We start from the raw sequence: 23,950 nt of genomic DNA, 5'->3' as shown, positions 1-23,950 counted from the left end.
CCATAACGTTGTACTGGACAGAATAACTTGCCTTAGAATTGTTAAGCCGTTATCAATTTTTCGCTCGAGCGGTGAAGCGCAAGAACAACGGACAAGATGGAAACAACGGAGCGGTAGGTGATGTTCAGTCCAATGGAAGGCGCTTCGGGACCAGTAAAGCTCCAGATGGTCCCCGTAGGTCCCTTTGGTAACCCCTGGGGCCCTGGCAGCCGGCCAACAGGCGTCGGCAGCGAAAAGCGCCAACAGGGCGTTGCAGAACGCGCTTGCCCCTTTCCAGCCCAGGCACGCCTCGAAATCAACAAATCCACAGCCAGTCCAATCCAATCCCTGCCCAGCAAAGTGTCCCCTGTCTGCCAAATTTCCCCCACCACCGCTAACTTATCACCAAACTAAACATTCGCCCTCTCGTCCCACTCCGCTTTACTTTACTTTGCTTTCTCTTCCTCCTCCTCAGCCAAGTCATTGTTGTAAAAGCCTTGCCTGGCCTGTTCTTTTTTGTCGTCCTTTTCTCTGCGGTCCCTCTTCTTTGCTCTTGCATACTTCATCTCCATACTTGTAAATCAACAACATCTGCAAACATGCGTGAGGTCATTAGCATCAACGGTAAGCTGTCGCTCCCTTTCTCTACTCTGGCCTTTCACCGCATCTCCTTTTTCACCACGAACCACTGTCGTGCTAACTGAGCTCTTATAGTCGGACAGGCTGGTTGCCAAATCGCCAACTCCTGTTGGGAGGTGAGTTTCTTGTATCCTGTTTTGTTTATTTCTCTGTTTACTAACCATGTACTTAGCTTTACTGCCTCGAGCACGGTATCCAGGTACACAACTACCCCTCGATTTGTCAACAAACAAATATCACGTCGTTCACACATACTAACTACCTCTAGCCTGATGGTTACCTCACCGAGGAGCGCAAGGCGCAGGACCCCGATCAGGGATTTAGCACATTCTTCTCAGAGACTGGTAGGAATATAACTCTCGTTTTTAAACCGCCCCTTCCTTCTGACACCTTCCTCTAGGCAACGGAAAGCATGTCCCCCGAGCCATCTACTGCGATTTGGAGCCCAATGTCGTCGATGAGGTTCGCACCGGTCCTTACCGTAACCTCTTCCACCCCGAGATGATGATCACTGGCAAGGAGGACGCTTCCAACAACTATGCTCGTGGTCACTACACTGTCGGCAAGGAGCTCATCGATGGTGTCCTCGACAAGATTCGCCGGGTTGCCGACAACTGTGCTGGTCTCCAGGGTTTCCTCGTTTTCCACTCTTTCGGTGGTGGTACTGGATCTGGTTTCGGTGCTCTCCTTATGGAGCGCCTGTCCGTCGACTACGGCAAGAAGAGCAAGCTGGAGTTCTGTGTTTACCCTGCTCCTCAGACCGCCACCTCAGTCGTCGAGCCCTACAACTCTATCCTCACCACACACACCACTCTTGAGCACTCCGATTGCTCCTTCATGGTCGACAACGAGGCCATCTACGACATCTGCCGCCGAAACCTCGGTCTTGAGCGCCCCAACTACGAGAACCTGAACCGCCTTATTGCTCAGGGTAGGTTTTATCAATACTGATATCTAAAACAGTTGGCTGACAACATATAGTCGTCTCTTCTATTACTGCTTCCCTCCGATTCGACGGTTCCCTCAACGTCGACTTGAACGAGTTCCAGACCAACCTGGTCCCTTACCCCAGAATCCACTTCCCTCTCGTCGCTTACTCTCCTGTTATCTCGGCCGCCAAGGCCGCTCACGAGGCCAACTCTGTTCAGGAGATGACCATGTCTTGCTTCGAGCCTAACAACCAGATGGTCAAGTGTGACCCCCGCCACGGCAAGTACATGGCCACTTGTCTGTTGTATCGCGGTGACGTCGTCCCCAACGACGCCCACGCTGCTGTTGCTACCCTTAAGACCAAGCGAACCATCCAGTTCGTTGACTGGTGCCCTACTGGTTTCAAGCTCGGTATCTGCTACCAGGCTCCCGAGAACGTGCCCAACGGCGACCTCGCCAAGGTCAGCCGCGCTGTGTAAGTCAAACCTGTACCTCCTGAATGACGACATGAGTCCTAACGCATTATAGCTGCATGCTCTCCAACACCACCGCCATTGCCGAGGCCTGGTCTTCCCTCTCCCTCAAGTTCGATCTTATGCACAGCAAGCGTGCCTTCGTCCACTGGTACGTTGGTGAGGGTATGGAGGAAGGTGAGTTCTCTGAGGCTCGTGAGGATCTCGCTGCCCTGGAGCGCGATTACGAGGAGGTTGCTACCGACTCTATGGGCGATGAGGAGTTGGAGGCTGAGTACTAAGCGGTGACGGATGCAATGACTGGATTACTATCTTTGAACCAGCTTTAGCCTGCTACCGACAGAGAGGTGTATTTTCTTATTTTCGCAAAGGTTGAGCCAAAACGAGTTTTAATGCCAAAAGACCAAGATCTGTACAAGGGTTCCGGTGTTTTTTATATCAAAATTGTCCGAGTCGGAGGCATTACGTGAGGCAGTCCTGTACTGTAGTTGCTAGTATTGTAGTTGTAATAACGCAAAGATACCTCTCACAGCTCAATCCCATTGTTTTTAAGTACTAATGGTTGGTTGTGAATTAAACTCACGGAACGCGGGGAACAGCACGGGTTTCGAACCGTTTCTGTAATTGTATTGGTAGTAGTCCGTTAGATGCCCGTACTGTGAACCGCATGTACCGAGCCCCGAAGCTCGGCCCACGCTGGGGTTGGGGCCGACAGTACGCGAATCGGCATCCATTACTTAGACCTCTAGCAAACACGGCATTTTATCCTCTTGAACCGTGTGTCGACCGAATTTCACGAACATTACATCAAAAACAACAAGAAATATAACCATGAGTCTTTTGCGATCCAGCGTGTGCAGAGCATGCCGACGCTCACAGCAAATCCGTTGGCACAGAGGCTTTGCGACAGCCAGCAGCGGCATCTCGCATGATAGCCGTGTTAAGCTGGTGGAGGTCGGTCCTCGAGATGGACTGCAGAACGAGAAGATGTCAATTCCTCTGGAAACAAAGATTGAGCTTATCGAGCGGTTGGCTCGAACAGGCGTTTCTACTATTGAGGCTGGTTCATTTGTGGCTCCGAAATGGGTTCCTCAGGTAAGTTTAGCTATTGCAGCATTGATATCACCATGTACTGACAGTTGTCGCACTGCAGATGAGCAATTCAAGCGAAATCCTTCAGCATATCCTCGACGGAAAGATCTCGTCTCCCGGCCCGATCTCATACTCTTTTCTTGCCCCCAACAATAAGGGATTTAAGTCTGCCGCGGACATTCTCGATGCCAACAGCGGCAAATTTGCAACGCAACTAGAGCCAGCAACTGCAGAGGCAGAGGCGACAAAGCCAAACATTGAAGTCGCAGTGTTTGCTGCCGCTACCGAGAGCTTCACACAGAAGAATCTCAATTGTGATATCAAGACTTCGCTAGAGCGTTTCAAGGAGGTGATCAGAGATTCCAAGGGTCTGGGCCTCCGTGTTCGAGCCTACATCTCTGTAGTTCTGGGATGTCCTTTTGAGGGATTTGATGTCGACCCTCATCAGGTAGCGGAGATCGCTACAGATCTCCTGGAGGCGGGAGCCGATGAGATTTCTCTTGGTGACACTACAGGCATGGGTACAGCCCCTCGAACGGCAACTCTCCTTCAGTGTATGTCGGCGGCAGGCATCCGAACTGAAGACATTGCCATGCACTTCCACGACACCTACGGCCAAGCTTTAGTGAACACTGCCGTTTCTCTAGAACACGGCATTCGAACGTTTGATAGCAGTGTTGGTGGTCTGGGTGGTTGCCCTTACAGCCCTGGTGCGACTGGCAATGTCTCAACCGAGAACATGGTTTATTTCATGGAGACTCTGGGCATGAGTACAGGTATCAGCCTAGATGCCATGTCTGATATTGGAGCATGGATCACAAGGGAGCTGGGTAAGGAGAATGGAAGCACAGTTGGCAAGGCGGTTCTGGGAGCTCGAACCCGAGCTATAGAAAACGCAGCTAGGGAAGCTATCAAGGCTAAAACACAGGGCAATTAGCAAGCTTGATAACTGCATACTTGGGGCCTAGCGTTCTTTTGAAAATACTTGACGATAATTCAAGCTTGTAAAACCATTCAACATATCTAAGAAACCTATATTGTCGTTTAACAACCCAATAATCAGTCCAAGGTTATACTCGTATGTCATGTGATGTCACTGTTGCTTGTTGTGGAGGTGAGTTTATCGGCCGTGCGTCGCCTTTGGGCTGGCGCAGCTAGACTAAGGTAGAGAGACCCCACTCTGGTGAAGCAAGCTCAACCTCCTCCAACCTCTTGGGCCATTTCCCAACTCCATCCAAGCTTCGCGATCGGTTCCTGTATCGTGTCCTCCTTCGCCCATTTCGCCTCAACCTTTCCCGCCTATTTACCGATATTTCGCCCATCATGGCGGATTCTCGCGAGTCGTCCTCGTACTCGGTCACCCCCAGAATTCGATACAACACTGTCGGCGGAGTCAACGGTCCCCTCGTCATCCTCGACAACGTACGTCGTCATTTCCCCAAACTCGAGTCGGCTCGGCCAGTTTGAGCTGATAACAATAGGTCAAATTCCCGCGATACAATGAGATTGTGACGCTCACCCTTCCCGATGGAACTGAGCGCTCAGGTCAAGTCCTGGAAGCTCGAGGTTAGTGCAGCTACTGGCCTAGTGCAAGTAATGACGCGGAATATGCTGACATAGAAACGCAGGTGACCGAGCTGTCGTTCAGGTATTTTCAATGAATACGATGCGAAGTGATATGGAGGTTGACGAATTATCTAGGTCTTCGAGGGTACTTCCGGTATTGATGTCAAGAAGGTAGGCGGTATCGCGATTTATATTAGCGGATATTGAGCTAAGACAACTTTAGACCAAAGTCAAGTTCACCGGTGAGAGCTTGAAGATTGGTGTGTCCGAGGACATGCTTGGTCGTATTTTCGATGGATCTGGTCGAGCTATTGATAAGGGTCCTAAGGTGTTGGCCGAGGACTACCTCGACATCAACGGTTCTCCCATCAACCCCTACTCTCGAGTAAGGCTTCCGCCAAACGATTCCATGGAACAGTCTAACAAAGGAATTAGGAATATCCCGAGGAGATGATCTCAACCGGTATTTCTGCCATTGACACCATGAACTCGATTGCCCGAGGACAGAAGATTCCTATTTTCTCTGCCTCCGGTCTGCCTCACAATGAAATTGCCGCGCAGATTTGTCGACAGGCTGGTCTCGTCCAGAAGCAGGGCATCACCAACAAGGGTGTTCATGATGGCCACGAGGAGAACTTCTCCATCGTTTTCGGTGCCATGGGTGTTAACTTGGAAACCGCTCGCTTCTTCACTCGCGATTTCGAGGAAAACGGCAGTCTGGAGCGCACTACTCTCTTCCTTAACCTTGCCAACGATCCTACGTAAGTAATAGGCTAATTTATTGTCTGCTTCAACCACTGACATCCTCTTTAGTATCGAGCGTATTATTACTCCTCGTCTTGCTCTTACCACTGCCGAATACTACGCTTATCAGCTCGAGAAGCACGTTCTGGTCATTCTTACTGATCTTTCCGCTTACTGTGATGCCCTCCGAGAAGTTTCAGCCGCTCGAGAAGAAGTACCTGGTCGACGTGGTTACCCCGGTTACATGTACACTGATTTGTCCACCATCTACGAACGAGCCGGTCGTGTTTCGGGTCGAAACGGTTCCATCACTCAGATTCCTATTCTGACCATGCCCAACGACGATATTACCCACCCTATTCCCGATTTGACAGGTTACATTACTGAAGGTCAGGTCTTCATTGACCGAGCTCTCGACAACCGTGGTATCTACCCACCCATCAACGTGCTGCCTTCGCTGTCTCGTCTGATGAAGTCTGCCATTGGCGAGGGCATGACCCGAAAGGACCACGGTGATGTTTCCAACCAGCTGTACGCCAAGTACGCCATTGGTCGTGACGCCGCAGCCATGAAGGCTGTCGTCGGTGAGGAGGCTTTGTCCGCTGAAGACAAGCTGTCTCTCGAGTTCCTGGAGAAGTTCGAGCGCCAGTTCATTAGCCAGGGCCAGTACGAGTCTCGATCCATTTACGAGTCCCTCGACCTTGCATGGAGCCTGCTCCGTATCTACCCCAAGGAGCTTCTCAACCGTATCCCCGCCAAGGTCCTCAACGAGTTCTACCAGCGAGCCGCCAAGGAGTCCAAGGCCAAGGGCAAGGCCCGAGCAGACACCGAGGCACGCGGTCAGCAGCAGACAGAAGAGAACCTGATTGACGCATGAGGGGACGACTTGTCAGCATTTTGATAGATAGTATAATGAGCGCGCGCAAGATGGAAGAGCAGACAGAGCAACTTGTTTTTTAAGTGGATTGTTTTCATGCTGTCTTTGAAAGGAAGCTGTAGATCAGTGAAAGAGTAGGCATGTGGGTAAAGATAGGGAGGCGAGCTAATGCAATTCAACCAACCCTCTACCTGACGTGGTTTACCTATCATGACGAGTAGTGGAAACGAATGAGTGAGTTATCATGATGAGTGGTAGCATTTGGCTGTCATGGCTTCTCTAGACAGTAAAGGACCAATGATAAAGTCAATCATGTTTAAAAGTGGAATCACAGTGTTGAAAATTCAAGCTACGCACATTGCCGCCCAACTTTTTCAAGTTAGTAATTAATTACTGGATAAACGCGATACGAGAATAAACGATCAAGATAGAATCTGGGCTTTTTGAATAAGATCAGTTTCCGTCGACCAAAAATGGAGGAAGACAGACGACAGACCGATCTTGGCACAGCAGCCGATATCGAAGAGGCCCAGCTCGCTCAGGCCAGCCCATCCCCCGCCATTGAAAATGAGACAGAGTCAGCAACAACACAGAACGGGGCCACGCCGCTGAAGCAGCCCAAGAAGAGATTCATAGGAAAAAGAATCGCTAATGAGGTTGCCGCAAGGAATGGATCATCGGGAGCTGCTGGTGCAAGTGGCGCTGTCGCAAGTACGTGAAAATGATGAAATCTGAAGCCAGAAAGTGAAGATATGCTTATGCTGTCCAGCTGCCAAACCCCGAAGAGCGCCCAGACTATTGAATCAGGTTCCTAAGGAAATTCTCGAGAATCCTGATCTGAAGGCTGCCATTGCTTTGCTGCCGGCCAACTACAACTTTGAGATTCCAAAGACGATTCATCGTATCCAGACCTCGGACTCCAAGAGAGTTGCGCTCCAGATGCCCGAAGGCCTGCTTCTTTTTGCTACTACCATCTCCGACATTCTGACCCAGTTCTGCCCGGGTATCGAGACTCTGATCATGGGAGATGTGACCTACGGTGCATGCTGTATCGATGATTACACTGCGAGGGCCCTTGGTTGCGACTTGCTGGTGCACTATGCTCACAGCTGTCTCATCCCTGTCGACGTGACTACTATCAAGACACTCTACGTCTTTGTCGATATCAGCATCGATGCGACTCATCTTCTAGCATCCTTGGAACGCAACTTTGCCAGTGGCAAGACCATTGCCGTTGTCGGAACCATTCAGTTCAATGCCACTATTCATGGTGTCAAGAGCAGTCTCGAGCGAGGCGGTTTCCGTGTGCTTGTTCCGCAGATTGCCCCTCTGAGCAAGGGTGAGATTCTGGGCTGTACATCCCCTCGTCTTACCGAAGATGACAAGATCGATCTGATCCTATACCTGGGTGATGGCCGTTTCCACCTTGAGAGTATTATGATTCACAACCCTACTATCCCAGCATACCGATACGATCCCTATTCCCGCAAGCTGACTCGTGAGACCTACGGCCACGAGGAGATGCAGTCTCTTCGACGAACTGCCATTCAGAGCGCTAGAACAGCGCGCAAATGGGGCTTGATTCTTGGTGCACTGGGTCGTCAGGGTAACCCACACACGCTGGGTCTCATCGAGAATGAACTCAAGGCTCGGGGCATCCCCATAGTGCACCTTTTGCTGAGTGAAATCTTCCCAGGCAAGCTCGCACTCATGTCGGATGTCGAGTGCTGGGTGCAGGTGGCTTGTCCGCGGTTGAGCATTGATTGGGGATACGCTTTCCCAAGGCCGTTACTGACACCTTACGAGGCGTTAGTAGCTCTGGGGGAGAAACAGGATTGGGGAGATGGTGTGTATCCCATGGATTATTATGGAAAGGACGGGTTGGGTAGGACGAGGCCTTTGCAGATTGCCTCATAGATATCACCAATACAAGAACCGAGACACGATTTTCCAATTTGAATCTTGGGAGGGTTTATTATCATATCATTGCATGTTATGGCCGGTTGCAAAAGCCCTATGATAGCTCTCTTGGGGTACATCATGTTGATGAATCTTGCTCATTCCTGAAGATGACCAACTTAATTGGTGTCAGTAAGTGGTGCTCTTTTGTTATTGTAAGAACATGAGGCCATGGCGCGTTGTTCTTTTTGGAGCAGAGCTATATCTTCGGACCAACGAATGTTAACGATAGGTGTTTTTGTAGAGTTAAGTGCCACAATAGATACCCAGGGACGATTCCCTCTAATCGTTTTCTGGGTTCATATAGATTTTTATAACGGTACATTGACCCCACGATCGCTTGTGTTACGAGAGCCTGGGAGTATTTAAGACCCAAACGGAGTGGATAGATGAATAGAGTAACTTCAGAGACCGCTGCTAATGCTCATGGTGCATTGGCGGTTCCAACAGGTTCAGGTCGATTGGAGAACATAAGCTTGTACTTGACAATCTCCACCACCTCAAAGTTCTCGCCCTGCTCTTCTGACTCTCCCCCGGAGCCGATGATTTTCTTGTTTTCCCTTTTTCGTACCACAGCCATTGCTTTAGGCAGCTTCTTGACTTCACCAGTCAGACGTTGATGTTGGCCAACGTAAAGATGGACCTGCTTCATCCATGCTGAACCCTCCGCGCCAGGGACATAATCCGGGAAATCGAGTCTTCCGATATCGACACCACCTAGAGCTTCACCATCGGAATTTTGGGGTAAGTTGAGAGTTCCTTGTAGTTCCAGAAGAGCTAGGCCTGAAGGTGTCTGTAAGAGTTGCGGTAATGGACTAGATACCGTAGAATCTTTGCTGGGGGGATATAGCTTGGCTGATGACATTGTGGCTGGTGTAGTAATATGGGTTATGAGCAGGTGAGATTTATCTGGAGATATTAATGGAACAACCCGAGTGTCTTATGAGATGAATGAACACTCATGACAGTCTTCTCAGATATCGGAGCTAGGTACGTCTCCACAGACCCAGAAGTCGTGTAGGGACGTACCGAAGCCAGCACCACGTACGAACTCGTCACATATCCAGCTTTGGCACCGTGTGGAGTTTAATGATTGAGGTCTCTGTAACCCCAAGCGGGGCAGAAAAACGGAGAAAGGCAATTCTTTTACCCGAGAGTTTCAAAAAGCCTTTTAATTGGTCAACGAATTTCATTCTCCTTCAGCCGTGGGGAGCCCTAGTGAGACGCACTTTCCCATTTTCTCGAATTCGCTGTGAAATTTACAACCTCATCATCCTCCACTAACTTCGCAGCAGCCAGGTCAAGAACACTTGCACCAACACAACTGGCAATATGAAGGTACGACGACACTGAATACGATCAAACGATACGAGTCTACGAGGAGAGTCAGACTGCTATTTGGAACGGAATTGTTTCGTCGCCGTCTGGCCTCCTCGTGCTCCTATCCTGCTTGATCAAATTTCACATCACGAAAGTAAACATTCGGCTGACAATCTTTTTCAACAGTTGAACATCAGCTACCCTGCCAATGGCAGCCAGAAGCTCATCGACATCGAGGATGAGCGCAAGGTCCGTGTCTTCATGGACAAGCGCGTACGTCGAACCCTCCCTCCACGACCTTCCCGTCGAGAAATACTCCGATCGACTTCGACCAACGATGCTAACTATTTGTCTGATAGATGGGCGCTGAGGTTCCCGGTGACTCCATCGGCGATGAGTTCAAGGGCTACATCTTCCGCATCACTGGTGGAAACGACAAGCAGGGTTTCCCCATGAAGCAGGGTGTCATGCACCCTACCCGTGTCCGCCTCCTCCTCTCCGAGGGTCACTCTTGCTACCGCCCTCGCCGCACTGGTGAGCGCAAGAGAAAGTCCGTCCGTGGTTGCATCGTCGCCATGGATCTTTCCGTCCTTGCTCTCAGCATTGTTAAGCAGGGTGATGCCGATATCCCCGGTCTGACCGATGTCGTCCACCCCAAGCGCCTTGGTCCCAAGCGTGCCACCAAGATCCGCAAGTTCTTCGGCCTCACCAAGGATGACGATGTATGTCTCTCCCTACGCCCATACTCGCTCATCGCCTACCCGGAGCTGCAGTGTAAAAGCTAGCAGTCTGGGTAGAGTGTGAGAGGACCTCTTGTCCTACCTTCTGCCAAGAAGGCACAGGACAAGTGGCAGCGAGCTTTAAATACTATTCCCCAAACGTAGAAGACTAATTCTCATGAAACTAGGTCCGCAAGTACGTCATCCGACGAGAGGTTCAGCCCAAGGGTGAGGGTAAGTCCCCTTACACCAAGGCTCCTCGCATCCAGCGACTCGTCACCCCCCAGCGTCTCCAGCACAAGCGCCACCGTGCCGCTCTCAAGCGACGACAGGCCGAGAAGGTCAAGGACGAGGCCGTAAGTTACCCATTAATCAAACTTTCCCTACAACCCGCTGACAGAAACCTTTTAGAACGAGTATGCCCAGATCCTCGCCAAGCGTGTTGCCGAGGCCAAGGCCAACAAGGCCGATGCCCGCAAGCGACGTGCCAGCTCTATGCGCAAGTAAGGTTCCGGCGTTTAATGAAAAAAAGGGGAATCATACCTTGGTCTTGTGGTTTGCATGCAATAGGAGTGAGGATTCTCTATAGGGCTCGATTTGAGCCAATCACGACTGTATTAGAGGCATTTCGGGAAAAATAAGAACATGCATTGATGCACTCGTGCCATACGCCAGACACGCGCATGTTCCTTTGTCTTGATACCATTCAATTTCTCGTCCATCACCATGATTGTTTTTCTCACTTGGCTGTGAATCCCGTTCCCGTTGTTAAACTCAAAATAATTCTTGTTGGTAAATAAGAAGTATGCAATGCCAAAGGTCATACTTTGAATCGTTCTTATAACTCGTAAGAGTCGAGGAGAGTCTAGTTAATGAAATCACTATTCATTATCTCTATATCTGTGAAAGGCCTGGGTGTGATGATATAACATACAATCCCGACTAACCCCACTTCTGTAAGCTATCCGTCTTGTAAAAGCAAGCAGCCAAGGGAGACCTGCACTTCTCCCAGACCCTTTTCCTTATCAAACGATGCTACAACAAATGGCTCAGGATCAGAAGCATCCTGGGGCATTCCACCACCAATGCTAACAAGAAACAGTCCCCAAAACATGATCAATCATCGTTATCTCTTTTCATTCCTGTCCCCCGTCTAGTTCCATCCTCCAACACGCCTGCAATGCATAAGTTGACGAAATTACGCGAAGCCGAAGTATTCGCTTCCTGCTGTGATGGCCTTCATAACTTGAGAGCGCAGGTGATCGTAGCTCTCATATTCAGGAAGGTCAAGTTCTAATTCATGTTAGCGATCCGATCTTTATAGTATTCCAATGATGCATGCACTCACGATTGAAACAGGTGTGCGAAGAGGGTAGTCGGTTTTTGTTGCCATAGTCGCGATGGATGTTGAATCGGTTAACACCGTTCATACCCTCAAGCTCCTTGAAGCCGTTGAGGGGAACCTTGCTGGTTCCAGTGACAAATTGCAGCATTTTCGCACGTTCTTCCTTGTCGAAGGATCTTAGAGCTCGCCAGAACCACTGGATTTGCTGCGATGATGGAGTATAGTTGTGATACTCAGTGTTGCTCTTCCAATCATCAATATCAATATCTGGCAGACCGGAAATCAAGAGCTCTAGCTCTTGCTCGTTGAAGATAGAGATCAATTCCGCTGGGATAATGTCATGGAAGCCTACAAATGTTAGCAAGTAATGTATACACCATTCATGATTTGCTTACCTTGAAGGAAATGCGCCATTTGCTCCTTGACCGAGGACAATAGCTTGTGCTCAACCACCAAACGAACATAGTCGTGCTTGTTCTCTTCAGTGACTGCAATTTCTCGGCCGTTGGGGATAAGGTCCACAACGTTGGTAACGCCAAACTCATCATCCTCAACTGAGAAGGTCTCGGTGATGATGTCTGTGATGTCGTTGTTCAGCATCCAGCACAGAGACTTGTAATAGTCAGGGTCGAAGGACTCCATATCCTTGACTGAAACGGATTTGCCCAGGATTCGCTTATACAGAGCACGGCTAAAGTAGCAGTCAAGGACGCGACCTTCATACAATGCCTTTCCGATAATGCGGCCGATGAACTTGAAGAACAACAAATGCTCATCGTTGATACCACTGAGTTTGTTCGGGTGGAAGGTGGTTCGATCTGAGGACACAGGGGTGAAAAGCACGTAATTGGGGTCAAACATTTGTCGTGACAGTACCTGGAACCACTCGCGAGTGACACCACCAGCATCGACACCTTCCTCTCCATGGAATCGGATGTTGAGCTTGCCGAATTTCATCTCATCGCCTGATTTGAAGTACAAGTGCTTGAAAGAGTCATGGAAAACATGCTCACGGCGGACAGATAGTTGCAAGGCGGGATATGCTGGCCGGCTCTGGCTGTTACCGGATCGTGAGTGAACACTACGGTTGAAGTAGTTGCGCTTGTTATCAAACTCCAGTACCTTGGGGTTCTTGACGAGCAAGGCGAATGTACCTGACATGAGCTTGGGATTACTCCTAACAAGCTCATTGAGGATGCGGCGATGGTCCTCGGTAAAGCTAAAGAAGAGACTAGCCGTACGAGACTCGGGTGGTGGGCTTGACAGGACCATATCTTTTTGCTGGGGGTCGTCGTTCGTAGTGGTGTTCTTGCAAACAACCATTAGAGACTCAATCAATGGCAATAAAATTGTCGCCACGTTGAGCATATTTTCACGTTGACGAATAGCAAGAAGACAAGCGCTCAGCTTATCCCACATCGCTGAAAATGTCGAGTTGTGGTAAAGCGATATGACCAGATCGTGTCTCTCGTCCTTGTTCTTGTTGGACTCGGCTTCGTCGGCTTTCTTCTTAGTGTCAAAAAGGTGATCCAAAGCGGTCAAAACACGAAGAAGCTTGTTTTGCTCGGATGCCCCCGGTGAGAACTTGGCAAGAGCAACGCCTTGAATCTCAGTGCCTGAAGATGCCTTTTCGATGTGGGGCAAAAGATCATCCAGATCAGCCACGATATTCTCACTCAAGAGCCTAGCCTGGTGAACGAGCTCCTGTCCGAACGTTGCCTTGGCCCCTGGGATGGCTGAAAGGTTTTTGATTGTTGAGATAGTGTTCTGGAAGGTCTTGGAGCTGCACTCTCGAGCTACAAAAATTCTCACGGCCAAGGTCAAGTTCTGGGCAGGAACCACAGGCGGCTGAAGCTGTCGGAGTTTCTTTTGGATCGAGTCTCTCTTCGCTTGTCTCTTTTCAGCGTCACCGGCAGGGATATTCTCTTTGCCCTCCTCTTTGGCAGTGTTGAGTTCGTCAGCAGTGCTTGCCTCCGTTGGCTCTGTACCTGAGGGCTGTCCAGCGAGATTTGCTGCTGCAACAGGCTCTTCTGGCTTGGTATCAATGGCTTCCAGTTCATCCTCAGCCTCCTTTCGCCGCCGCTCCAAGTTTTGGAGAGGCAGCGTCACTCGGTTTAGAAGATCAGCCAAATGAGTCATGACAACAGAGCTTTCCATAACTAAATCGCGGTCGAGTAGCGATAGTAACGAGTTGATGGCGTACTTGTGTGACTTCGAGTCCTTACCCTTGCCTTTGCGGCTCAAGGATCGCTTCAAATTAGAGCCGACGGCTTCGTGCTCTGTCAGAAAAAGCCATTGAATATGAGGATTCTTGGCAGATAGCTCCACCAACAGATCCAGACACTGCTGGACAATCAGAAGAGGCGAGGTTTCTGAGTTTGTCTGCGTAGTATTGCCGACAGCTAGACCAGTCAGACTTCTCTTGAGAGGCTGAGGGGTCTTCTGCTCAGACTCCTGACCCTTGTCCTTAGGTCTTCGTGCTTTTAGAGACAGTTGACCGAAGCTGCGCTCTACAGCACCCATATCTGTGCTGCCATCTTGCAAAATCTGGAGGAGGGTGCTGATCACCTCGAGGCGGGTCTGCTTGTTCTCGCATACATCAGCGAAGACGTTGAATAGATGGTTTCGAATTGAACCCTGCTGGGTAATAAACATCAAACGCAGCAGCGTGGCGACCCCAGCCTTATCGAGCATCTGAACAACTGTGCGACGCTGTACCTTTGTCCCTTCAGGAGGTACTGGCGGTCCAGTCTGGCGAGCTGAGTTAACAACAGGAGGGCTGCGGCCAACAACGGCCGGGTGGACATTGTGCTGCTGCGCTAAAGCTCGAGCCTCGGCTGCCATCGCTGGAGTAAGTTGATCCATCAGTTCTTCACCTTGATCCATCAGAACCTGCTGTCTAAGCTCGGGAGGGAATGTCAGAAGGATACTGGCAGTGTCCATTTCTGGAACGACGGCTTGACCAGCACCAGCAGAGGCTTGACGGTTGCTTTCTTCGCGGGCACGGCGACGCTGCTCCTGACGCTCCTGTTGAGCAATCTCCATGCGTAACTCTTCGGGAAGGGCATCCAGAAACTCCTGGAAGGCTTCGGTCGAATTTCCATTTGTCTCCTCCCGGGCCTCGGATCTGCGCGTGCTGATTGCCTGAGCGATGACCTCCTCACGGAACTCCTCAGGCAGAGCTGCGATGTAATCAGGATCGATACCTAGTTCGGTGACGTCGACTTCTTCGCCTCTAATCGTGGTCATAACACGAGGACCATCGCTCTGCGTAGCAGGGTCAGGACGATCTGCGTCCCTTTGTTCAGTTGGCTCAACGCCTTCCATTGCGCCCCCAGCGCCTTCAGCCTGGGCGGGAGCGGGAGCGTCTTGGCTCACAGCGGCAGCTTCAGACGCTGCGCGTTCGGCGGCCTCACGCGCTTCGGCCTCTTGCTTCTCTCTCTCCGCCTTTTCTTCGGCTTCCCTTGCCTCGCGCGCTAGGCGTTGCTCCTCCTCGCGCTTCCTCCGTTCCTCTTCTTCACGCTTTTGTTGTTCTGCCTCTTCGGCCTTTAACTTCCTCTCCAATTCCATCGCGGCAGGCGTTAGTTTGGCCATAATGATATTCCCAAGTTTAGATGCTTCTGCCGTAGCGTTCGCGCCGAAGATCATCCTGGCTTCTTCTTGGTAGCGGTCCATTGTGCCCTCGATGACAAAAGAAACAGCTTGGGATGGATCCTGGCCTAGACCCTCACGTCTTTGATCAGTGCGAGAGGTCCGAATAGCACCAAGTTCTCTAGACTCGCGATGGCCGGTTGGACCAGTGATTTGGAGGTGGAACGCATGCTGTCCATTTCGTCCCATAATTGGAAGGAACTCCATTATCTCACTCAAGAAACCCATGGGTCCATCTGGGTTTCGACCACCTGGTCCAAAAATGGCTTCGGGAACACGCAAGCCGAAGGATTGGTGAGGTCCGGGACGCTGGGGGCTATCCCGGTTCTGATCACCACGTCTCAGAAGTGGGTTAGTGCCATCATCAGCATTATTTTGAGGCCTGTTCTGTTGGTTGCGTGAAAAGAAGTTGCGGAAGTCCCCGGCCATTTCACGGTTACCAACTATGAAGCTTGGCGGGAAAGCACCGCGATTGTCACTTCGTGGAGCAATAAGGCGCCGACGGTGATGACTATTATCCATCATGAACATTTGTCGCCGTTCATCATCCTCGCCTGCGAGGCCGTCCCAGCCGAGAGCTGGCATTGGCTGAGGTTGATCGTCCATGGCATATTCATCATCGTAGAAATATTCGTCATCTTCCATCTCGTCCTCCTCGTCTTCGTCCTCATCCTCATCATGGCCCTCGTCGAGATAGTGATCTTCCACCATCATATCAGGATCGTAAATGTCGCCGTCTCCCATGATGGCACGAGCCATGCCGTCAAGAATATCTCCTGGCATGTGCATATGCTCTTCATGAACATGTCCATCATATTCCAGGTCGTCCTCCTCCTGGTCTTCATCGTCATCGTCGTGGCTGGCGCTCTCCCAATCCGAGTTACCATCATCATCAAGAGGATTTCCGTCTTCGTCAACGATTTCCACCTGATCTTCCACATCCTCCATATCCGCCGACCCCACTTCGTCCTCGTCGTCGATTTCTTCATCACTGTCGTCTTCGTCATCATCATCGTCCATTATAACTTCAACGACGCCTGGTTCCCCGTGGAGGCCTTCGATTTGGCCCATGTCACCGAGTTCTTCATCGTCATCACTGATATTTTCTTCATCCGAGATATCATCATCTCCGTATTCCATCTCGTCGTCATAATCATCCCCATACATATCCTCGTCGTCGTCGTCCTCTTGGTCGTCATCAGACTCATCATCTTCACCACGAGGCTCCAGCATTCCAAGTGCAGAGTTACGATACAGATCGGGAGTCTCTTCGCGATCGTCGAGGTCAGAGAGTGAGGAGGTGGAACCGAGATCGTCATCGGCCGTGTCGGACAAAGAATCTGTAGGCAGGAGGATATTTGAATGACTCAGCTCTTTAGCCGTCTCGGTAAGGACCCGTAGCACGCGTAGGATGTACTTGATGGCACGTTTGACGCCTGGGTAATTGAGGTTGATTTCGGCGATGGATGATGTCAGTTTTTCGAGATAGCCCTTCTCATACATTAATCTCCGTAGCTGGGCATGTGATCGAGCCAGCACGTTATCAGCCCGCCCAGGACCTGCATGGTCCTTATCCTTCTCGCCAACCATGTGGTTCATAAGCTCGGCCAGACACTGCATGCGCGAGTATCTTATTTCCAAGGGTTCATCAGACAAGGGTGCTCTTTCGTAAGCCTTGAGCATGGTATCGAGAACAAATTTGCGTGCAAACAAGAGGTCTGGTTCGTCCTCATATGCAAACTTGTCTTTTCCGCGGTCAATTGCCTTCTCAGTTGTCTTGGAAACGAGTGCAACCAAGACCTTTTGAGTTTGTGCCGAAGTTGCGGCTTTCTTCTTACCAGCGATGCTGTCAGCTGTTCCACTCAAGTTGCCCTGGCAGAGTAAATCATAGATCAGGTAGTTAAGAACTGATGAACGAGGTTTGATTGGCGTGCTTGTAGTTAAAGGAGCATTTCGCTTGAAGTTAATGAATTCCATCTTGGTTCGGTTGTAGCTTTGCAAAAGCTCAGCTAGACAATTGAGTAAGAAGCAGCGATAGACAAATATAGGGTGCTCCTCAGACTTGAAAACAGGTTTCGTTGGCTTCTTGTCCTTTGCGTCAATTGCATTGTTATCTTTGGGAGAGGAAGAAGTGTCTTCGGGGTTAGACACAGGATCGGGCTGGGGGTCCTTCTCAGCCACTGGCACTTCCCTGTCATCGACCTCGCGATAGTTGAGCAACTCGCAGAGAAGGTAGTGAATGACGCCATCAGGATTTTCGACAACAGGCCTCTTGCTCTCGTGTGGCTTTGGTGCATCCACCATGTCCTTATCTACAAGCTCTGTGGACGGTTTGATGTCTTGTTTTGTCCCGTTCTCCGCGTTGTCATTGGCTTTATCAGTGCTCGTTTCAGTTGGTTCATCCTTCAACACAAGGGATTGGGTCCGAGAGCTATCATTCGAAGATGGTGCCCATCTTGTAAAGCGGAGCATCTCATTCGTGACTTCAACAAAGAGGTCTGGAGCACGGAGAGCAATCGGTGTCATCTGCCGTAAATAATTCTGGACATCAGGGGGGCCACGCTGTGTTCTATGCAGTGTGGGGTAGCCGATCTTGATCTCAGCACGCATGATCTGTTTGATAGTCTCTTCATCTTCGATAATGTGGCGCAGAATAGTCATGATGTGAGCAGTAAGCTTGCTTTGCTTGAACCTCTCGGAGCCAGAACCCGACAGTTGTTTTGCCATAAGGAACAGCCGTTGCAGGTTCTTCTTGTCCCCAACCACCTTGGCGAGGCATCGATTGCGGGTTAAGATGACTAGAATTCGGAGCGCAGCAACAGCGAGGGTTTCTTCTTTTCCAATGCGGGGAAGCATTTCGAGCACGAATTCTAAAACATGTGCTCGCTGGTTCTCGCCAATAGTTAGAGTTCGCAGTTGAATGATGGGTTCTGAAACAGGTTCATCTTCAGATTTTGGTGCTTTCCATTGTGCGGCAACAGGACGCTCGTCATGTCGAAGAAGTGTCTCGATGACAAGAAGGATGTAAGGAATCCAAGGTGGCATCTCCTCAGTCGAGGTCGAAGACGAAACCTTCAAGAAGCCGATGTACTCGTCAATATGATCCCCAAGGCTCGCCACATTGTTGATAAAGAAGCGCTCGTCCTGCAAGAGCAATGCTAGCAGATGGGCATAAGCGGCTATACACTTCCCATTGCGTTGCTTTTCATCCTCCTCGTTTTGGGCCAGTGAAGACAGTGCCAAAGTCAGAGTTTGGCCAACCTCGTCGTCGTTATCATTAGGTTGTTGCCTGATAGTCATTCGAATGAGCTCAGAAACCTCAATGGCGGTTTCAGGATGAGCACGAACAACATCAAGACACCTGTCAATTAGGTTCGCACGCAGCTCAGCTCTAAACTTATCAACATCTTCCCGTGTAGCAGCCCGAGAAGGCTCCTTCTCCTTCTTGTGAGGTTCTTCCAAAACATTCGCTGGTGTTTCATTCGTCACATTTTGGGATTCGTGAGCATCATCTGTAGTTTGAGGTGGATCAATGATTTCGCCCAGTGCTTCTCCGAGGAATCTATCCGTGAGGTCTGGAGTAGCAATTTCTGGTGGCCCATCAAGGGACATGCGGTCTGTTTCCGCGCTGCTGGCTGCGTTTGTGCCTTCTGTGTCGTTGGCGCCTGAGGTTTCTTGCGGGGTCTCCTGCAAAACAGAAGTGTCAGAGTCCATAGATGGAATCGGGTTGCGGGCGCCGGCGAGACCAGCTCGATGAGCTGAGCAATACATCTCTGCAGCAGCCACGCTTCCGTTAGCTCGGAATATCGCTTCGTGAATTAGGTCGGTCTCGTATCCTTTGGTGCGCAACTCCTCAATGGCGCCGCGGTGAGAGCGCCAATCAAATCGAACGTCTGTGTAATTAAACAGCTGGAAAACCGGCCTGCCCCTTGATGTTGAAGGCTCGTGTTCACCAGTAGCGATCAACTTGAGGATGTCAATCAAGCATGTCGCGGTTTGATGTGGTACTTTTTCCACGAACTCGGAATCCCAGAGCTTGGTAATTTCAGGAAGAACGGAGGCTCTGAACTCTACCACAAGCTGTTGGGAGGGATGCGAAGACCTATCTGCAGAGCGAGGCAGCAGGCCGAATGATTGCTGGGCGTCAGTGAGTGGTTTTCCATTAACCAATACTAGAACCAGTTCCAGGACCTTCTTGAGCCCGAAGGCGGCGACCTTGGATCCGGAAGCTCCATCCGCAGCGGCGCCCCGACCCTTGCGAACTGCTTCGGCAAATATCCTGAGCATTGAGTTCAAAACATCCATTCCGCCCTCTTCTTTAAAAGCGATGAGAACGGGCAAGATGATATTTACGCCTGAACGATCGCTTGATCGGTGATTGGGCTGATCAATCACCATTTCACTAATAGTATGTAGCATGATGATCCAGAAATGGAAATCCTTGTGAGTGGGTTCCACGGTGGCAACTGATGGCCTCAGCTGGCTGAGAATTGCATTTGCAAGGGCTCTGGCAATCTCCAAGTGACGCGGGCGTTGATAACTATCACGAGGGTCTCGCTCCCGGCGGGGGAGTAAGGACTTTCCGAGCGTTTGGAAAAGAGGGAAAGTTGTTGGGATCATAGGGTGCAATAGATGCCGGAGCGTCTCGTAATTCTGGTAGCGAGGACTAGCCTGCTCCTCCTCTGTAGGACGGCTCAGCTTGGTCTCATCCGAAGACACCTTTGGTTGGAACACCCCTGTGCTGCCCAGCATATCTGGCAACAAAGTACTGTCCCCCACGTCGTGCTCAGAATCAATTGCAGTGGGTGATCCCTCCGAGGATGGTTGGCGCTTAAACGACCAGTGTTGGGGAACGACGTTGAGCTCCCCTGCCTCTTCCGTAAGGACTCCACGGAGGAGAGGTCCAATTGAGTTCACCAAGTTGAGGTAGTAGTCCCAGACATTGACAGGATAGAACGTCAGAGAGTTGGACCTTGTTGTACAAAAGCAGTCAGATATTATTTTGATAAAGGTCTGCGCATTCAATAATGCCTTGATCATTTTGGTACCATTCTTAACCGCTGTAGGTTCCTGATCGTTCTGCGCCAATTCAAGGTCGGGGGCAAGGAAAGGTGCGAAGTACGGAGGCAAGGTGTCTGTTTTATCAGAGAGAGGTTCCAAGGTGTCGATCGCCGACTGAGCTCGCCTGATGATAGAAGGAAGGCCGCGAACTGGGGAACCATCCACGATCTGAGAGATAACTTGGTTGAGAATCCTTGAGGAAACGGTGTCGCCAAAGTTGATGGGCAGACTTGGGGACTCGCAGATGTCAAGCAACAACTCCAGGCCTCCAGCATCTACAAAACTGTTCTTGAGTCCCTGGTTTGACATGTAAGCGCTCAAGAAGTATCCCAGGGCATAGATGTAAGGCGTAATTGATTGGTCTGGCGAAGATGGCTCTTCATCCTTGCGGGACTCAGGGTCCGCATCATTCGATGGCACTGCATCAGACATGTTCACATCTGCATCACCAGATGTGTCCTGGCTCTGAGTCTTCTCAGAAGACGCGCCTTGTGATGACACATTTCCGTTCTCATCCACAGTTACAGTCTTGCCCTCGGAGTCCACTAGCAACAGCCGGGCGCCCCATCCATCGTTTCTCGCTTTTTCAATTCCGAGGAAACGCACGCGGGCAACCATGTCAATTACAGCGTTTGCAATGGCTGGTCGCAAGGCTGGGTGGTGGCGAGCAAGCTCGTCGAAACTCGCTCCAACGTTGTTGGCAAGATCTCCATCAAGCTCCATGCATCGTACATGTGCAGGACTCTCAAATATTTCCAAGAAGCCGTCAAAAGCCTGCGAGGCTACTACTAGGTTCATGCCCGCATTGTTGAGAGATATGGAGCTTAGGACTTGTGGAACAACCGTAATGGCATCTGTTGAGGGCAGGATCCCTGCTGCCAATGGTCCACGAGACGATTCCCGGAGTGCTTGCTCTGTAGGAGGATGTGGCCGTGTGTCATTTGCAACAAGTGAGCTGACAGTATTTCCTGTAGAGTTGTTTTCGTCCTCTTCGTCTTTGTCTGATGATTTCTGCTCAGTCAATACTTCACTTGGCAGTGGTCTGTTGGTGACAGCTTCCAAGTAGGTCTTGATCATGCCAGACTCGGAGATGGCGGGGAAATTTGTAGGATCGTTGTTAATAAAGTCACCCAGAATGGTAACAGAGTTCGTCCAGACAACAGAGCCAAATGTCTTCTTGTCTTCGATAATGTCCCGCAACTTCCCGAGAAGATCCGACTTGTCAACGAGATTGCGGAGTAAACGATCGTAGTTACCGCCGTAGCTGAACGAGTTTGACATGATGTGGTGAACAAACTTAAGAAGCCATTTGAGTGTCTGCTGTTGGTAGTACGGGATTTCGTAGTCCACTTGTCCCGACTGTTGGCTCTTTGAAATACCTTGTCCTGCTTGGTGCAAAGTCTGCGCTTCCTGGACAGTATCCACAACCAATTGAGATACTGCATCGAGACCTTTAGCATTGAAGAAGGCAGTAAAGGCGTTTTGGTAGGTCCAGATCAGGCCGTCTAGAAACGCAAGAACCATGGAATGGTTTCGTTGTGCGACAGCCGACCTAATGTTCAAGATCTCGACGAGAATTTCCATAAGTCCTGCTGACACCATCTCGCTTCCCACTCGTGTGGACATGGAAAGGTGAAGCGTAAGAGAAAACAGGTTGTTGCGCCATTCGTCCATTTCTGTGACCTGGTTGCCTTTGTCGCTGTCGTCATCCTCCTTCATTCCAGCAACCGCTTTTCTGATAACATAAAGTAAAATGCCGTGGTTGACATTTGCATTCAGAGCAGACAAGACATCCTGGCACCTGGCTTGGAAGTTCGATATAGCCTCGAGCAAGGCAAGAGCCACAGCTTGCAGCCACAACGGAACATCAACGTTTCCATGGGCTGTAGGGTGAATGAGTTCGGCTAGCTGATAAACAAGCTGAAATCTGCGAGTTTCATCTGCGTCTTGACGAAGCACCTTTTCCAGGAAGCTTGCTTCGTTGTGGATATAGGCGAGATTGTTAATAGACAGGAGGCGGACAGCCAATAGTTGTTGGCGTGACTCGTTGGAACCCATAAGGGCTTTGGAGGTTCTGATCCTGTGAAAAATCTCATACTTCGCAGCCGGGGGAAGGTCTGCAGGAACGGATGACATCAGCCGATAGATAGAAGTTGAAGAAACAACAGACTGTGGTAGTTCAAAGACTTTGGATCCAGCCGAGGCCGAATCTTCAGCGTTACCAGGTGTCCGAGGTCCAAGCGGAGATGAGTCGTCCAAGTTACTCCGACTCTTCGGGGTCTGGTGCTGAGTTGTCATCGTGGAGCTGCGACGAAGTGGTGTTGGTGTAGACGGCACTGATGCGCGACTGCCGTCGCCGCTGACGGACTCCTGCTGGGTGGTCTGGGGATAATAGATCACCTTAACATCGCCCCAACCAACCCACCGTTTGTCATCCGACGCCGCGAGAGCGACTAGATCATTCGCGTGCATAGAGTTGGCCGTCTTGGAACTTCCTCCTGGCGTACGGTCTTTCCCTTTGGCTGACCCGGGTGTGTTTGATGGCACGGGGTCCGATAGGTTAATGATCGGTGTCTTGACAAAGGGCAGGGCAAGCTGCTGGACTCTGTCGAGATCAATGTTGTAGTGGTTGGCAAGAAGTGCTGTGCTGATCTGTCTCGAAGGATTTGCTATGCGTTTCACGGATGCTTGGTACCGCTGGGCTAACTCTGAACCAACTTCGAGGGTGACAATAAGGACACTCAAAGACGTGGTGTGAAGGAGATCATTCAGATGAGCGCTGCTGGCATAAATGCTCCTGTTACCGCAATGCTCCAAGAGCATGCGAGTGAAGCGCAGCACTACTTCCACTAGTTGCCTGTCTCCATCTGATGAGAAGCCCAAGTCTGTCAACTCCTTCGCTGACCATTGCTTCTCGCTACCAAAGGTAGTTTCTTTGTCCTGGTTGAGCAACACATTGCACTCGAAATCGCGAGCTTGGGGACCCTCGTTCAGTTTGTATGTGGCGCAAAAATTTTCAAGAATGCTGTCAAATCGATTCAGAAGGGGTATCCAGTGGTACAGATCGCCACGTCCGAAGGGCCATCGCGAGGGAAAACTAGCAAGCTCTTTTGGTAAGTGGGGTAGAGGTACTGTTGAGGTGGTTTCAACGTAAGCTTTTAGCCAAGGAGACTATCACATTATGTCAGTATTGCATTCGTCGGATAGGGCGTTCGCTACTGACCAAGGTATCCTTGTGCTTTTGTTGCATAGGCTTGGTTATCTTCCCCATGATGAAGGTGAGGCGGCTGAGCCGCAGGAAACTATGGAATCTCCCCCTCCACTACAGCCGGGCTAACAACCCGCTGAATAAATAGTTTGTCCGCGGGAAAATTTATTCGGTCGGCTGCTTCAGTTATGAACGATCCGCGACTAAGCGGTAGTGGTGATCAGCTTCTCGAAAGTTGGAGTTTCGCGGGCTCTGGTCGTGACAGCCCTAGGATAACTCGGAAAGAAATTTTCACCCGGAAAGGGTATGACGTAGTTGTTTTTGTCGGTGAGAGAAATATGGGGTGTGATGGCTGAAAAGTAGACGCACGCGCGTGTTCGGCAAAGA

The 23,950-nt window shown here is 50.4% G+C and overlaps 7 protein-coding genes across 7 annotated transcripts; 5 read left to right on the top strand and 2 right to left on the bottom strand.

Annotated features, from left to right (window-relative positions):
- Positions 1-578: 578 nt before the first annotated feature.
- On the top strand, positions 579-2,302 carry FSST1_003453 (tubulin alpha chain; the record flags this gene model as incomplete). Its single annotated transcript, XM_083229536.1, has 7 exons — positions 579-603; positions 694-734; positions 791-817; positions 887-962; positions 1,019-1,549; positions 1,600-2,023; positions 2,077-2,302. 7 exons carry the CDS (start codon positions 579-581, stop codon positions 2,300-2,302), a joined length of 1,350 nt encoding a protein of 449 aa, XP_083086883.1.
- Positions 2,303-2,852: 550 nt separating this feature from the next.
- FSST1_003452 (hydroxymethylglutaryl-CoA lyase) lies at positions 2,853-4,050 on the top strand (the record flags this gene model as incomplete). Its single annotated transcript, XM_083229535.1, has 2 exons — positions 2,853-3,116; positions 3,175-4,050. 2 exons carry the CDS (start codon positions 2,853-2,855, stop codon positions 4,048-4,050), a joined length of 1,140 nt encoding a protein of 379 aa, XP_083086882.1.
- A 386-nt stretch (positions 4,051-4,436) lies between these two features.
- Positions 4,437-6,300, top strand: FSST1_003451 (H(+)-transporting V1 sector ATPase subunit B; the record flags this gene model as incomplete). The annotated part of the gene is made up of 7 exons (XM_083229534.1): positions 4,437-4,535; positions 4,595-4,679; positions 4,742-4,761; positions 4,815-4,850; positions 4,903-5,064; positions 5,115-5,440; positions 5,493-6,300. 7 exons carry the CDS (start codon positions 4,437-4,439, stop codon positions 6,298-6,300), a joined length of 1,536 nt encoding a protein of 511 aa, XP_083086881.1.
- A 473-nt stretch (positions 6,301-6,773) lies between these two features.
- On the top strand, positions 6,774-8,217 carry FSST1_003450 (2-(3-amino-3-carboxypropyl)histidine synthase; the record flags this gene model as incomplete). The annotated part of the gene is made up of 2 exons (XM_083229533.1): positions 6,774-7,011; positions 7,070-8,217. The coding sequence occupies 2 exons, from the start codon at positions 6,774-6,776 to the stop codon at positions 8,215-8,217; spliced, it is 1,386 nt and encodes a 461-aa protein (XP_083086880.1).
- A 466-nt stretch (positions 8,218-8,683) lies between these two features.
- FSST1_003449 (chromosome transmission fidelity protein 8) lies at positions 8,684-9,124 on the bottom strand (the record flags this gene model as incomplete). The annotated part of the gene is made up of 1 exon (XM_083229532.1): positions 8,684-9,124. One exon carries the CDS (start codon positions 9,122-9,124, stop codon positions 8,684-8,686), a length of 441 nt encoding a protein of 146 aa, XP_083086879.1.
- Positions 9,125-9,591: 467 nt separating this feature from the next.
- On the top strand, positions 9,592-10,805 carry FSST1_003448 (40S ribosomal protein eS6; the record flags this gene model as incomplete). Its single annotated transcript, XM_083229530.1, has 5 exons — positions 9,592-9,597; positions 9,766-9,852; positions 9,939-10,301; positions 10,487-10,654; positions 10,710-10,805. The coding sequence occupies 5 exons, from the start codon at positions 9,592-9,594 to the stop codon at positions 10,803-10,805; spliced, it is 720 nt and encodes a 239-aa protein (XP_083086878.1).
- Positions 10,806-11,496: 691 nt separating this feature from the next.
- Positions 11,497-23,626, bottom strand: FSST1_003447 (E3 ubiquitin-protein ligase TOM1; the record flags this gene model as incomplete). The annotated part of the gene is made up of 4 exons (XM_083229529.1): positions 11,497-11,591; positions 11,647-11,991; positions 12,039-23,526; positions 23,579-23,626. The coding sequence occupies 4 exons, from the start codon at positions 23,624-23,626 to the stop codon at positions 11,497-11,499; spliced, it is 11,976 nt and encodes a 3,991-aa protein (XP_083086877.1).
- Positions 23,627-23,950: the final 324 nt, after the last annotated feature.

The sequence above is a fragment of the Fusarium sambucinum genome, chromosome I, assembly GCF_050947815.1.
Source record: "Fusarium sambucinum isolate potato_lamoka chromosome I, whole genome shotgun sequence".
NCBI lineage: Eukaryota > Fungi > Ascomycota > Sordariomycetes > Hypocreales > Nectriaceae > Fusarium > Fusarium sambucinum.
The sequence above is the reverse complement of the archived record's forward strand: the minus strand, read 5'-3'. Positions and strand labels throughout refer to the sequence as shown.